The following is a 12,418-nucleotide window of genomic DNA, read 5'->3' as shown; positions in this document are numbered from 1 at the left end:
TATCACTTAAAGCTTGTGTTTCCTTATTTATTTTCATTTTGATCTGTCCATTGGTGAAAGTGGGGTGCTAAAGTCCCCTACTATGATTGTGTTACTGTCAATTTCCCCTCTTATGGCTGTTAGTATTTGCCTTATGTATTGAGGTGCTCCTATGTTGGGTGCATAAATATTCACCATTGTTATATCTTCTTCTTGGATTGATCCCTTTATCATTATGTAGTGTCCTTCTTTGTCTCTTGTAATAGTCTTTGTTTTAAAGTCTATTTTGTCTGATACGAGAATTGCTACTCCAGCTTTCTTTTGATTTCCATTTGCGTGGAATGTCTTTTTCCAAACCCTCACTTTCAGTCTGTATGCGTCCTTAGGTCTGTAGTGGGTCTTTTGTAGACAGCACATATACGGGTCTTGTTTTTGTATCCATTCAGCCAGTCTAAGTCTTTTGGTTGGCGCATTTAATCCATTTACGTTTAAGTTAATTATCGATATGTATGTTCCTATCACCATTTTCTTAATTGTTTTGGGTGTGTTATTGTAGATCTTTTCCTTCTCTTCTGTTTCCTGCCTAGAGAAGTTCCTTTAGCATTTGTTGAAAAGCTGGTTTGGTGGTGCTGAATTCTCTTAGCTTTTGCTTGTCTGTAAAGGTTTTAATTTTCCATTGAATCTGAATGAGATCCTTGCTGGGTAGAGTGATCTTCATTGTAGGTTTTTCCCTTTCATCACTTTAAATATGTCCTGCCAGTCCCCTCTGGCTTGTAGAGTTTCTGCTGAAAGATCAGCTGTTAACCTTATGGGGATTGCCTTGTATATTATTTGTTGTTTTCCCCTTGCTGCTTTTAATATTTTTTCTTTGTATTTAATTTTTGATAGTTTGATTAATATGTGTCTTTGTATGTTTCTCCTTGGATTTATCCTGTATGGGACTGTGTGCTTCCTGGACTTGATTAACTATTTCCTTTCCCATATTAGGGAAGTTTTCAACTATAATCTCTTCAAATATTTTCTCAGTCCCTTTCTTTTTCTCTTATTCTTCTAGGACCTCTATAATTTGAATGTTGGTGCATTTAATGTTGTCCCAGAGGTCTGTGAGACTGCCCTCAATTCTTTTCATTCTTTTTTCTTTATTCTGCTCTGCAGTAGTTATTCCCACAATTTTATCTTGCAGGTAACTTATCTGGAATATCTACCTCAGTTATTCTGCTATTGTTTCCTTCTAGAGAATTTTTAATTTCATTTATTGTGTTGTTCATCATTGTTTGCTCTTTAGTTCTTCTGTTTACAAGATTTTGGATCATCTTTACAATCATTATTCTGAATTCTTCTTCAGGTAGACTGCCTATTTCCTCTTCATTTGTTTGGTCTGGTGGGTTTTTACCTTCTTCATCTGCTGTGTGTTTCTCTGTCTTCTCATTTTGCTTAACTCACTGTGTTTCGGGTCTCCTTTTCGCAGGCTGTAGGTTCGTAGTTCCTGTTTTTGGTGTCTGTCCCCAGTGGCAAAGGTTGTTTCAGTGGGTTGTGTAGGCTACCTGGTGGAGGGGACTAGTGCCTGTGTTCTGGTGGGTGAGGCTGGATCTTGTCTTTCTGGTGGGCAGGTCCGCATCCGATGGTGTGTTTTGTGGTGTCTGTGACCTTATTTTGATTTTAGGCAGCCTTTCTGCTACTGGGTGGGGTTGTGTTCCTGTCTTGCTGGTTGTTTGGCATAGCGTGTCCTGCACTGTAGCTTGTAGGTCGTTGAGTGGAGCTGGGTCTTGGTGTTGAGACAGAGATCTATGGGAGATGTTCGCCATTAGATAGTACATGGAGCCGGGAGGTCTCTGGTGGACCAGTGTCTGGAACTCGGCTCTCCCATCTCATAGGCACAGGCCTGACATCTGACCAGAGCACCAAGACCCTGTCATCTACATGGCTCAGAATAAAAGGGAGAAAAAAAAGAAAGAAAATAAATAAATAAACAAAATAAAATAAAGTTATTTAAAAAAATGATTAAAAATTTAAAAAATTTAAAAAAACAGAAAGGAGAGAGCAGCCAAACCAAAACAGAAATCCACCAATGATAAGAAGCGCTAAAAACTATACTAAAAAAATAAGTAAAAGGACAGACAGAACCCTAGCACAAATGGTAAAAGCAAAGCTATACAGACAAAATCACACACAGAAGCATACACATACACACTCAGAAAAAGAGAAAAAGGGAAAAAATACATATCGTTGCTCCCAAAGTCCACCCCCTCATTTTGTGATGATTCGTTGTCTATTCAGGTATTCCACAGATGCAGGGTACATCACGTTGATTGTGGAGCTTTAGTCCGCTCCTCCCAAGGCTGCTGGGAGAGATTTCCCTTTTTCTTTGTTCTCACAGCTCCCAGGGGCTCGGCTTTGGATTTGGACCTGCCTCTGCATGTAGGTCGCCTGAGGGCGTCTGTTCTTCGCTCAGACAGGATGGGGTTAAAGGAGCAGCTGATTCGGAGGCTCTGGCTCACTCAGGCCGTGGGGAGGGAGGGGTATGGAGTGTGGGGCAAGCCTGCGGCAGCAGAGGCTGGCGTGACGTTGCACCAGCCTGAGGTGTGCCGTGTGTTATCCCGGGGAAGTTGTCCCTGCAGCATGGGACGCTGGCAGTGGCGGGCTGCGCATGCTCCTGTTAGGGGAGGCTTGTATAGTGACCTGTGCTTGCACACAGGCTTCTTGGTGGCTGCAGCAGCAGCCTTAGCATTTCATGCCTGTCTCTGGTTTCCACGCTGATAGCCACGGCTCACACCCGTTTCTGGAGCTCATTTAGGCAGCGCTGTTAATCCCCTCTCCTTGCGCACCAGTAAACAAAGAGGCAAGAAAAAGCCTCTTGCCTCTTTGGCAGCTCCAGACTTTTTCCCGGACTCCCTCCTGGCTAGCCGTGGTGCACTAACCCCCTGCAGGCTGTGTTCACGTCGTCAACCCCATTACTCTCCCTGGGATCTGACTGAAGCCCGAGCCTCAGCTTCCAGCCCCTGCCCGCCCCGGCGGGTGAGCAGACAAGCCTCTCGGGCTGGTGAGTGCTGGTCGGCACCGATCCTCTGTGCGGGAATCTCTCCACTTTGCCCTCCGCACCCCTGTTGCTGTGCTCTCCTCTGTGGCTCCGAAGCTTCCCCCCTCTGCCATGTGCAGTCTCCGCCCGTGAAGGGGCTTCTAGTGTGTGGAAACCTTTCCTCCTTCACAGCTCCCTCCCACTGGTGCAGGTCCTGTCCCTATTCTTTTGTCCGTTTTTTCTTTTTTCTTTTGCCATACCCAGGTACGTGGGGAGTTTCTTGCCTTTTGGGAAGTCTGAGGTCTTCTGCTAGCGTTCAGTAGGTGTTCTGTAGGGGTTGTTCCACATGTAGATGTATTCCTCATGTATTTGCGGGGAGGAGGGTGATCTCCACGTCTTACTCCTCTGTCACCTTGAATGACCCCTCCAGCAGGTTATTATCCATTTTATACTTATTAGTGTATATATGTCAATCCCAATCTCTCAATTCATCACACCAGCACCCCCTTGCCTCTTTCCCCCCTTGGTGTCCATATGTTTGTTTTCCACATCTGTCAATGTCTGCCCTGCAAACAGGTTCATCTGTACCATTTTTCTAGGCTCCACATAAATGCATTAATATATGATATTTGTTTTTTCTGACTTACTTCACTCTATGACAGTCTCTGGGTCCATTCACATCTCTACAAATGACCCAATTTCCTTCCTTTTAATGGCTGAGTAATATGCCATTGTATATATGTACTGCATCTTCTTTATCCGTTCGTCTGTCGATGGACATTTAGGTTTCTTCCATGACCTGGCTATTGTAAATAGTGCTGCAATGAACAATGGGGTGCATGTGTCTTTTTGAATTATGGTTTTTTCTGGGTATATGCCCAGTAGTGGGATTGCTGGGTCATGTGGTAATTCTATTCGTAGTTTAAGGAACCTCCATACTGTTCTCCATAGTGGCTGTATCAGTTTACATTCCCACCAACAGTGCAAGAGGGTTCCTTTTTTTTTTTTTTTTTGCGTTACGCGGGCCTCTCACTGTTGTGGCCTCTCCCGTTGCGGAGCACAGGCTCTGGATGCGCAGGCTCAGCGGCCACGGCTCACGGGCCCAGCCGCTCCGCGGCATGTGGGATCTTCCCAGACCGGGGCACGATCCCATGTCCTCTGCATCGGCAGGCGGACTCTCAACCACTGTGCCACCAGGGAAGCCCGAGGGTTCCCTTTTATGCACACCCTCTCCAGCATTTGTTGTTTGTAGATTTTCTGATGATAACATTCTTACTGGTGTGAGGTGATACCTCATTGTAGTTTTGATTTGCATTTCTCTAATAATTAGTGATGTTGAGCAGCTTTTCATGTGCTTTTTGGCCATCTGTATGTCTTCTTTGGAGAAATGTCTGTTTAGGTGTTCAGCCAACTTTTGGATTGGGTTTTTTTTTTAAATATTGAACTGCATGAGCTGTTTATATATTATGGAGATTAATCCTTTGTCCGTTGATTTGTTTGCAAATGTTTTCTCCCATTCTGAGGATTGTCTTTTCGTCTGTTTGTAGTTTCCTTTGCTGTGCAAAAGCTTTTGTTTCATTAGATCCCACTTGTTTATTTATTTATTTTTTATTTCCATCACTCTAGGAGGTGGATCAAAAAAGATCTTGCTGTGATTTATGTCAAAGAGTGTTCTTCCTGTGTTTTCCTGTAAGAGTTTTATAGTGTCTGGTCTTACATTTAGGTCTCTAATCCATTTTGAGTTATTTTTTTTAAAAATTTCTGATGCAAGATGAACTACTTGTAGTGTTGTATTTTGTGTCTGATTTTGACATGGAATGCAATGCCACAATGACAGGCATGAAGAATTCTTTTTTTTTTTCAAAATTAATGTTCCTTTTTTTTAAATGAAACCTGTTAAATTTTAATTAATTTTTGCCATTTTGTTTTCTGACCCAAGGGCCATTTGGAGAGCGAGATGATCAACAGGTGTTTATCCAGAAAGTTGTTCCCATCACTAACAAACTGTTTGTAAGACTCTCATCTACTGGGAAGAGGTAACACTTTACTGTAAAGATATTATATTCAGAAGTCACATTTGTCTTGCAAAACACGTTAAGTCATTTGACACTGATAAATAGTGGTATCAGAAACAGATCTTTGAGAGAGATGTCTATTCTTTATCTTGTGGTCATTTTAACTTAAAGTTAATACAGTATACTTAGTGCTTATTCTCTACAATCTACTTATGATTTTCACTGCTGTGGACTTTTAGGAAGGACTAGTGATACGATAGTAGAACAGATACGCAGTGAATTGGATGGTAGACAAGTGAAATTCTAATTCCGGCACTTCCTCTTACTAGCTATGTAAATTCAACTTAACTTACTTTGTTTCTGTGAGCCTCAGTTTCTTTTAAAGTTTAACGACCTTGCCAAGATTTCACTGAGTGAAAAACATGCAAAATACCTTGCATAGTCCCTGGCTATAATTGATGCTCAATAGGAGTTAGTTTCCTCTTTTTCATTTGACTAAAATCTTACTTCACTTACAATTATTATTTACAGCCTCAAACATATTGTGCTGTAACATTTCTCCTCTTTAAGAACAAAATTTTTTGCATGTCAAGGAAGTGAAAAAAGTAAAATTCCTATTAGTAGTTACTAAGTAGGTTACAAATTTTTATATTGTTACTAATGCTAGTGACATTTTAAATAATTTCTCTTATCTTCAGCATGTGATCGCTGATTTCTTAATATTTTAATGATAAAGTCTTTGAGATGATAAATTTTCTTTCCATCAAAGTTCATTGCATGTAGTCATCAGTGATTGTTAAATGAATTGATTCCAGAAAATGATTTTTGCGTTCTAAACTTTTTTTTTTTTTAAAGAAAATGTTATTAGGAACCTACAGTGTAGTTACAGGCCAAATTTTTATCTGGAGAAATGCGTCCCTGCGCTTTAGTGTTGGTGAAGAAGCTGCCAAATGGTTTGAAGCTGCTGTTACAACAGCGTTCTCTAACAATGTAGTCTTTCATATTCTTCTTCAGTGCTCATGTCCTGTCCAGTGTTGTTCTGTCCCTAAGTATTGTTCTGTCACTTCCAACAATAGCAGAGTGTTGTAATCAACTATAATTTATGCATGATAAAACAAGTTTTATATAGTTTTTAAGTTTATGATTCCAGAGGAAAAGCTATAGTTGTAAAGATATTATAAGCCAAGGAGCCAGGTTGGAAATGTTTTTTTCTCTCATTTAAAATCCATCCCCTTATATTCTTTTTCATATTCTTTTCCACTATGGTTTGTCACAGGATACTGAATATAGTTCCCTGTGCTATACAGTGGGACCTTGTTTATCCACCCTATATATAATAGTTTGCATCTGCTAATCCCAAACTCCCAATCCATCCCTCCTCTCCCTTGGCAACCACAAGTCTGTTCTCTGTGCCTGTTTCTAGTTCATAAATAAGTTCATTTGTGTCATATTTTAGATTCCACATAAAAGTGATACATGGGATTTGTCTTTGACTTCACTTAGTATGATAATCTCTGTGTCCATCCATGTTGGTACAAATGGCATTATTTCATTCTTTTTTTTTTTGGCTGAGTAGTATTCCATTGTATACAGGTATCTTCTTTATCCATTCAACTGTCGATGGACATTTAGGTTGTTTCCATGTCTTGGCTATTGTGAATAGTGATGCTGTGAAATAGAGGTTTTTGTATCTTTTCAAATTAGAGTTTTGTCTGGATATGTGCCCAGGAGTAGGATTGCTGGATCATATGGCAACTCTGTTTTTAGTTTAAGGAACCTCCATACTGCTCTCCATAGTGGCTGTACCAATTTACATTCCTGCCATCAGTGTAGGAGGGTTCCCTTTTTGGTCTTCTGACCATTTTTTGATTGGGTTTTTTTTTTGTATTAAGTTGTATGAGCTGTTTGTATATTTTGGAAATTAAGCCCTTGTTGGTCGTATCATTTGCAAATGTTTTCTCCCAGTCTGTAGGTTGTGTTTTCATTTTGTTTATGGTTTACTGTACTAAAGCTTGTAAGTTTGATTAGATCCCATTTATTTTTGCTTTTATTTCTATTTGCCTTGGGAGACTGACTTCAGAAAACATTGGTACGAATTATGCTAGAGAATGCTTATTAGCCTGTGTTCTCTTCTAGGAATGTGATGGTATCATGTCTTATTTTTAAGGTCTTTAAGCCATTTTGAGTTTATTTTTGTGTATGATGTGAGGGCATGTTTTACCGTCATTGATTTGCATGAGGCTGTCGCAACTGTTTTCTTAATTATTATTTACAGGGGGACATCTTTATCCAGGACTTCCCCCTGCAGGTGGATACCACAATCCCCTGATACTTAAGTCCCTTATATAAACTGGTGTAGTACAGTCAGCCCTCTGTGTCTGTGGGTTCCACATTATGGAGGGCTGACTGTAGTTTTTAAAAATATTTTGTCAATTCAGATATAATTGAAAAATTAACTGTATTAACAAAAATAGAAAAGTGATCATCTTGATAAACACAGAAAAAACATTTGACAGTTCAGCAACCATTTATGATTTTTAAAGAAGAATCCTAGCACTTAATAAAGGGCAGATTCATTAATCTGTTAAATAACATCTGCAAAAGTAAGTGTAGCAAACCTCATACTCAATGGTGAAATACTAGCTTTTGCCTTGAGATTGGGAATGAGACTGGGATGGGCTCTGTCACTCGCTATATGTGGGCATTGCAGGAATGAACTCCCCCCTTACCCTCCACCATCCTTTTCCCTGCCTGCTAGGAAGCTCAGCTAAGCTTCATATTCTGTTCCTATGTTTTTCACATTAATGAGAGTTGTTTTTCCTCTTCCTCCTTTATTTTCGGACCTTGCATTTGCCTGGCACTAATTGTTAATAATCTTTTTTTTTTTTTTTAAATAAGCCTCCTCAACTTTGTTTTGAAGTAGGCTGGGATAAATGTTTCAATCAAGTACAATTCTGTTAACCCTTCTGTGGCTTTGGGACATCATTTACTGACATCATTGCTTGGTCTCCTCATTTGTCAAATGTGGATAATTGCTCTTTGTCAGGTTCTTTTATGAAAAAAATCAATGAAGATAGCTATAAAAATGCTTTGAAAAAGTTGAGTATTAATATATTGGAGAATACAAGGCTTGAATTGTATTCCCGTTGACTCTCTTTGACTCCTTTAAATCTGTTTTATATGTGTGGAAGAGTCAACTGTAACTTTGCAAAGAGACAATTAATTTAAAAATCTGAATTATAAAATGTAATTTGTTCCTCATGGTTTACAACTGTACAATGTCTTTTGCAGAATCTGTGAGATCCAAGCTGTTGACTGTACTACAATATCCTCATTTACAGTGAGAGAATGTGAGGGCTCCAGTAGGATGGGCTCAAGGCCAAGGCGCTACTTGTTCACGGGCCACACAAATGGCAGCATTCAGATGTGGGATCTGACCACTGCCATGGATATGGTTAACAAAAGTGAGGATAAGGGTAGGTTCCATATGGAAAGGTGTTTGGCACAGGGTAGGCTTTTGACATAAGTGATTATAGTGATGTATGTTTTCCTAAGATGTAGGTGGTCCGACTGAAGAGGAGCTACTCAAATTACTGGATCAGTGTGATCTGAGCACATCTCGCTGCGCTACTCCTAATATCAGTCCAGCAACTTCTGTGGTTCAGCATAGCCGTCTTCGTGAATCAAGTTCTAGGTAGGTTAAAGAGCTGAATTGATTGCTTTGGGAAAATTGGCTGAGCTATTGTAATCACATAGTTCTTTAAAGCCAAATTTTTCAAAGTACATTTTAAATTCATACTTTTTTTTACTAAATTTCTCATCTATATGCATGTTTCTTTTCATAAAAAAACCATTTTTGGCCCTTTTACTTATTTTGTGAATTGCTGCCAATTTGAATTATTATGTGATCAAGAATTCATTCAAAGGAAATTAGAAAAATCACATGTCCCCTTAGATGGTATGTGGAACTGGTGTTCCTATTGCCTAGGGACATATTAATAAAAATGATTACATTATCTTGTCTAATCTTACTTTGTCATTGTATTAGAAGTGCATAATGCCTTAGTATATTGTTTTAGTTAACCATATTTTTTAAAAATTCCAAAATCTGAATTAAGGGCCAAATACTGAAACTGTTGGTTCCACATTGGTTTTAAAGGTGTTTTCCGTAGCTTTTTTCCAGCTATTCAAAAATCTAGCTTCATTGCGAATATATATGTATGGTGTATTATTTGCCTTGTTAATTTTGTACACACACATACAGTATATAGCATGCTTAAAATACATTTTTATATATGTAAATAAGGATATAGTATTCATTATAAAATTTATATGTTTTAACTGGTAGTTTAATTAATGAGATGTGCCCCTGAAAAATCCCAGAAAGAAATGTGAGCTGTAATTATTAACTGTATTTCAGTCTTCAGCTCCAGCACCATGAAACCATCCATGAAGCAGCTACTTACGGTTCCATGAGGCCTTACAGAGAAAGTCCCTTGTTAGCAAGAGCAAGGAGGACTGAGAGCTTTCACAGTTACAGGGACTTCCAGACTGTGAACTTGAACAGAAATGTAGAAAGAGCTGTCCCTGAAGATGGTAACTTGGGTCCAGTACAAGCTGAAGTGAAGCGGGCAACAGGGGAATGTAATGTGTGTGAGAGAAAGTCTCCTGGAACCGAAGTTAAAAGTTTAAGAGAATCAGATAGTGGAGTGGAGGTGCATAAAATAGCTGAAGGTTTTCTAGAATCCAAGAAAAGGTCATCAGAAGATGAAAATGAAAATAAAGTGGAGTTACGGAAGAAAGGAGGATTTGATGGAGGAGGATTCCTTGGAAGAAAGAAAGTCCCCCACCTGGCATCATCACCAAGTACCTCTGATGGAGGAACTGACTCACCTGGTACTGCATCCCCATCTCCTACGAAGACTACTCCATCTCCTCGGCACAAAAAAAGTGATTCTTCAGGTCAAGAGTACAGCTTGTGAAAACTCAGCAAAATGAGTAGTTTCATTAATTCAGATGAGAGTTAAACTTTACTGGAGTTCAACACATTAGCTTTTACACCAAAACCTTACAAATTAAGATTGGACTTCATTCAGTATCTTTTTGACAGAATTACCTGGGGTAAGGAGATAAAATAACCATATCATCTCTTCAGATCTTTTGGAAATTTTTTTTAGTTTTACAGGCACATTTAACATCATTTGTAAAGCAGGAGTCTACTTCAGTGTTTACTCTGTGGATTTTGGAAGCATAGTACCATGTCTTAATAAGATGGTGCCCATATCGATGAGCATCCCCTTAGAGTGTGGGAACCAACAGACTGCATTCCTCATGTTGATCATGCCTGAGATTTGTCTTGCAATGTTATATTAAGTGAATTACATAATTCTCTTTGGAGCTTAGTCTCCCAACCCTTATTGTGATTGCAAAGTGGTTTACCAGGTATTTAATGAGGTGCTATGTTTGTGAAAAAATATGTAACTCAAAAACACTATTGAATACCAGATTACTCTGTGTAGTAGGAAGTCCTTTAGGATAATTTTACTTTAATTGTGGTCATTTTCTGATTCTCATTGTTGGAGTTCTTAAATCTTAGCAAGCATCACCAATATTAAATATTAAATTGGTCAAAAGTTTAAACTTTCTTTAAAGTTGGAGCAGTTGTCTGTGTTTGAACAGATGAAGTAAAAATAATAAAGACAGCTTTGAGTGATCACAAAGGAAAACTGTACCAAAACTGTACCAGTCGCTAGTCAGCCTTGTTTTAGGAGCCACGATATTTTTTTCCTGTGTTAATAATCAAGATAATTAATTAAATTAGAATGTGGCCATTTTGTTAAGCTTGAGACTGCAGTTCTGAATTTTTTGGTTAAAGGTTTTGGCTGCTGTAGAAATATTTTAAATATATTTTGAATTATAAGAAAAAAATCTTTGTATTTTTTTCCATTTAATTGGAATGATTTCCAAGTTTCTGCAAATAAGGTAATTGTAAATTTAAAGCATTAAGCATTTATTGGTGAATAATGTATATATTCCCATTCTGAGAAATATAAGTGGATCAAGTCAAAATAAATAAAGTTTCCTATATTGCCAGTGGTTTCACAGCCATTCTCTTGTATTTGTCAATTAAGTCAAATAAAAGTGATTAAGACTGTGTTTTCAAGTTATTCAAGGAACAGTTATCCTGTTTAAAGTGCACCTACCATGAGTTTGTTCATGTCTTTGCTTTTTCCCATAATAAAAGGGAAGGGGAGAGGGAGCAATTTATATGTATGAAAACTAACTTGTATTACCAATGAGGGGAAAGTTAGGCAAAGCATAACTTCATTATTATTACTAAGGATTGTAATTATCTCTTACACCCTTCCTTCTCATTATGATACTCGTGTTAAAGTTAGGTGGGCAAGTAAGAAAATTTTACAAATTGAGTGTTTTTACCCAATCTTTTCCAAGAGTAAAAGGCCACTGGAAGTTTTTTTTAAAGAATTATGTAGTAAAATCTTATAAAAAGGCAATTCACTATACCATTATTCCGTACTATATTTGCATTATACTACAAATCTTTTCTCATTCACTTAACAAGAGCTTGAACCTTGATGTTATAGCAGGAACTTGAGTCTACTCTGGCACTTAACTTGTAACCTTGAGCAGATTATAATGAAAAAACTTAGGCATAGCAGGGATAATTACCTTATTAGAGTTTTTGAGACTGAAAGGGGAAAAAAACCTCCACAGCCACCTGCACGCCACAACCTCCTCTCTTCCTCATCTGTGCTGTGAACTTCTTTCGAGAACAGGAACATCTTTAACGCTGTCCATCATTGTAAGGAAGAAGAGGCAGACTTTAGAAGAAAGGCCATGTGAGGACTCAGAAGATGGCCACCTACAAGCGCACTCTCACCAGAAACCAACCCTGACAGCACCTCGATTTCAGACTTACAGCCTCCAGAACCGTGAACAGAGAATTTCAGATGAGATGGTGGAGTTGGAGGACCTTTAGCTCACCCTCACCTCCTGGGCACACCAAAATCACAACTAATTGCTGAAAAAACATCAGTAAAAAAGACTAGAATCTGCCCCCAACCCCCCCCCCCCCCAAAATTCTACATCCAGACATAAAGAAGAAATCATGAGACAGTAGGAGGGGTGCACTCACAGTATAATCAAATCCCATACCACCCAGGTGGACAACCCACAAACTGGAGAATAATTATATCACAGAACTTCTCCTGCAGGAATGAGAGCTCTGAGCCCCACGCCAGGCTCCCCAGCCTAGGGGTCAGTCATTGGGAGGAGGAACCTCTAGAGCATTTGCCTTTGAAGGCCTGTGGGGCTTGATTGCAGGAGCTCCACAGGACGGGGGGAAATAGGCACTCCACTCTTGGAGGGTGCACACAAGGTCCCACAC

The 12,418-nt window shown here is 39.1% G+C and overlaps 1 protein-coding gene across 3 annotated transcripts in view; it reads left to right on the top strand.

Annotated features, from left to right (window-relative positions):
* KCTD3 (potassium channel tetramerization domain containing 3) overlaps nucleotides 1-11,118 on the top strand; it is a 70,760-nt gene extending 59,642 nt beyond the window's left edge. The window contains exons 15-18 of one of the 3 annotated variants that reach the window (XM_032647305.1): nucleotides 4,935-5,031; nucleotides 8,302-8,474; nucleotides 8,566-8,704; nucleotides 9,431-11,118. In XM_032647305.1, the coding sequence (XP_032503196.1) occupies nucleotides 4,935-5,031; nucleotides 8,302-8,474; nucleotides 8,566-8,704; nucleotides 9,431-9,992 (971 nt within the window). In that variant the 3' untranslated portion in view covers nucleotides 9,993-11,118. Of the gene's footprint in view, nucleotides 1-4,934; nucleotides 5,032-8,301; nucleotides 8,487-8,565; nucleotides 8,705-9,430 lie in introns of all 3 variants that reach the window. The other 2 variants (XM_032647295.1, XM_032647293.1) reach the window with 2 other exon arrangements.
* Nucleotides 11,119-12,418: the final 1,300 nt, after the last annotated feature.

The sequence above is a fragment of the Phocoena sinus genome, chromosome 1 (assembly GCF_008692025.1).
Source record: "Phocoena sinus isolate mPhoSin1 chromosome 1, mPhoSin1.pri, whole genome shotgun sequence".
Taxonomy (NCBI): domain Eukaryota; kingdom Metazoa; phylum Chordata; class Mammalia; order Artiodactyla; family Phocoenidae; genus Phocoena; species Phocoena sinus.
The sequence above is the reverse complement of the archived record's forward strand: the minus strand, read 5'-3'. Positions and strand labels throughout refer to the sequence as shown.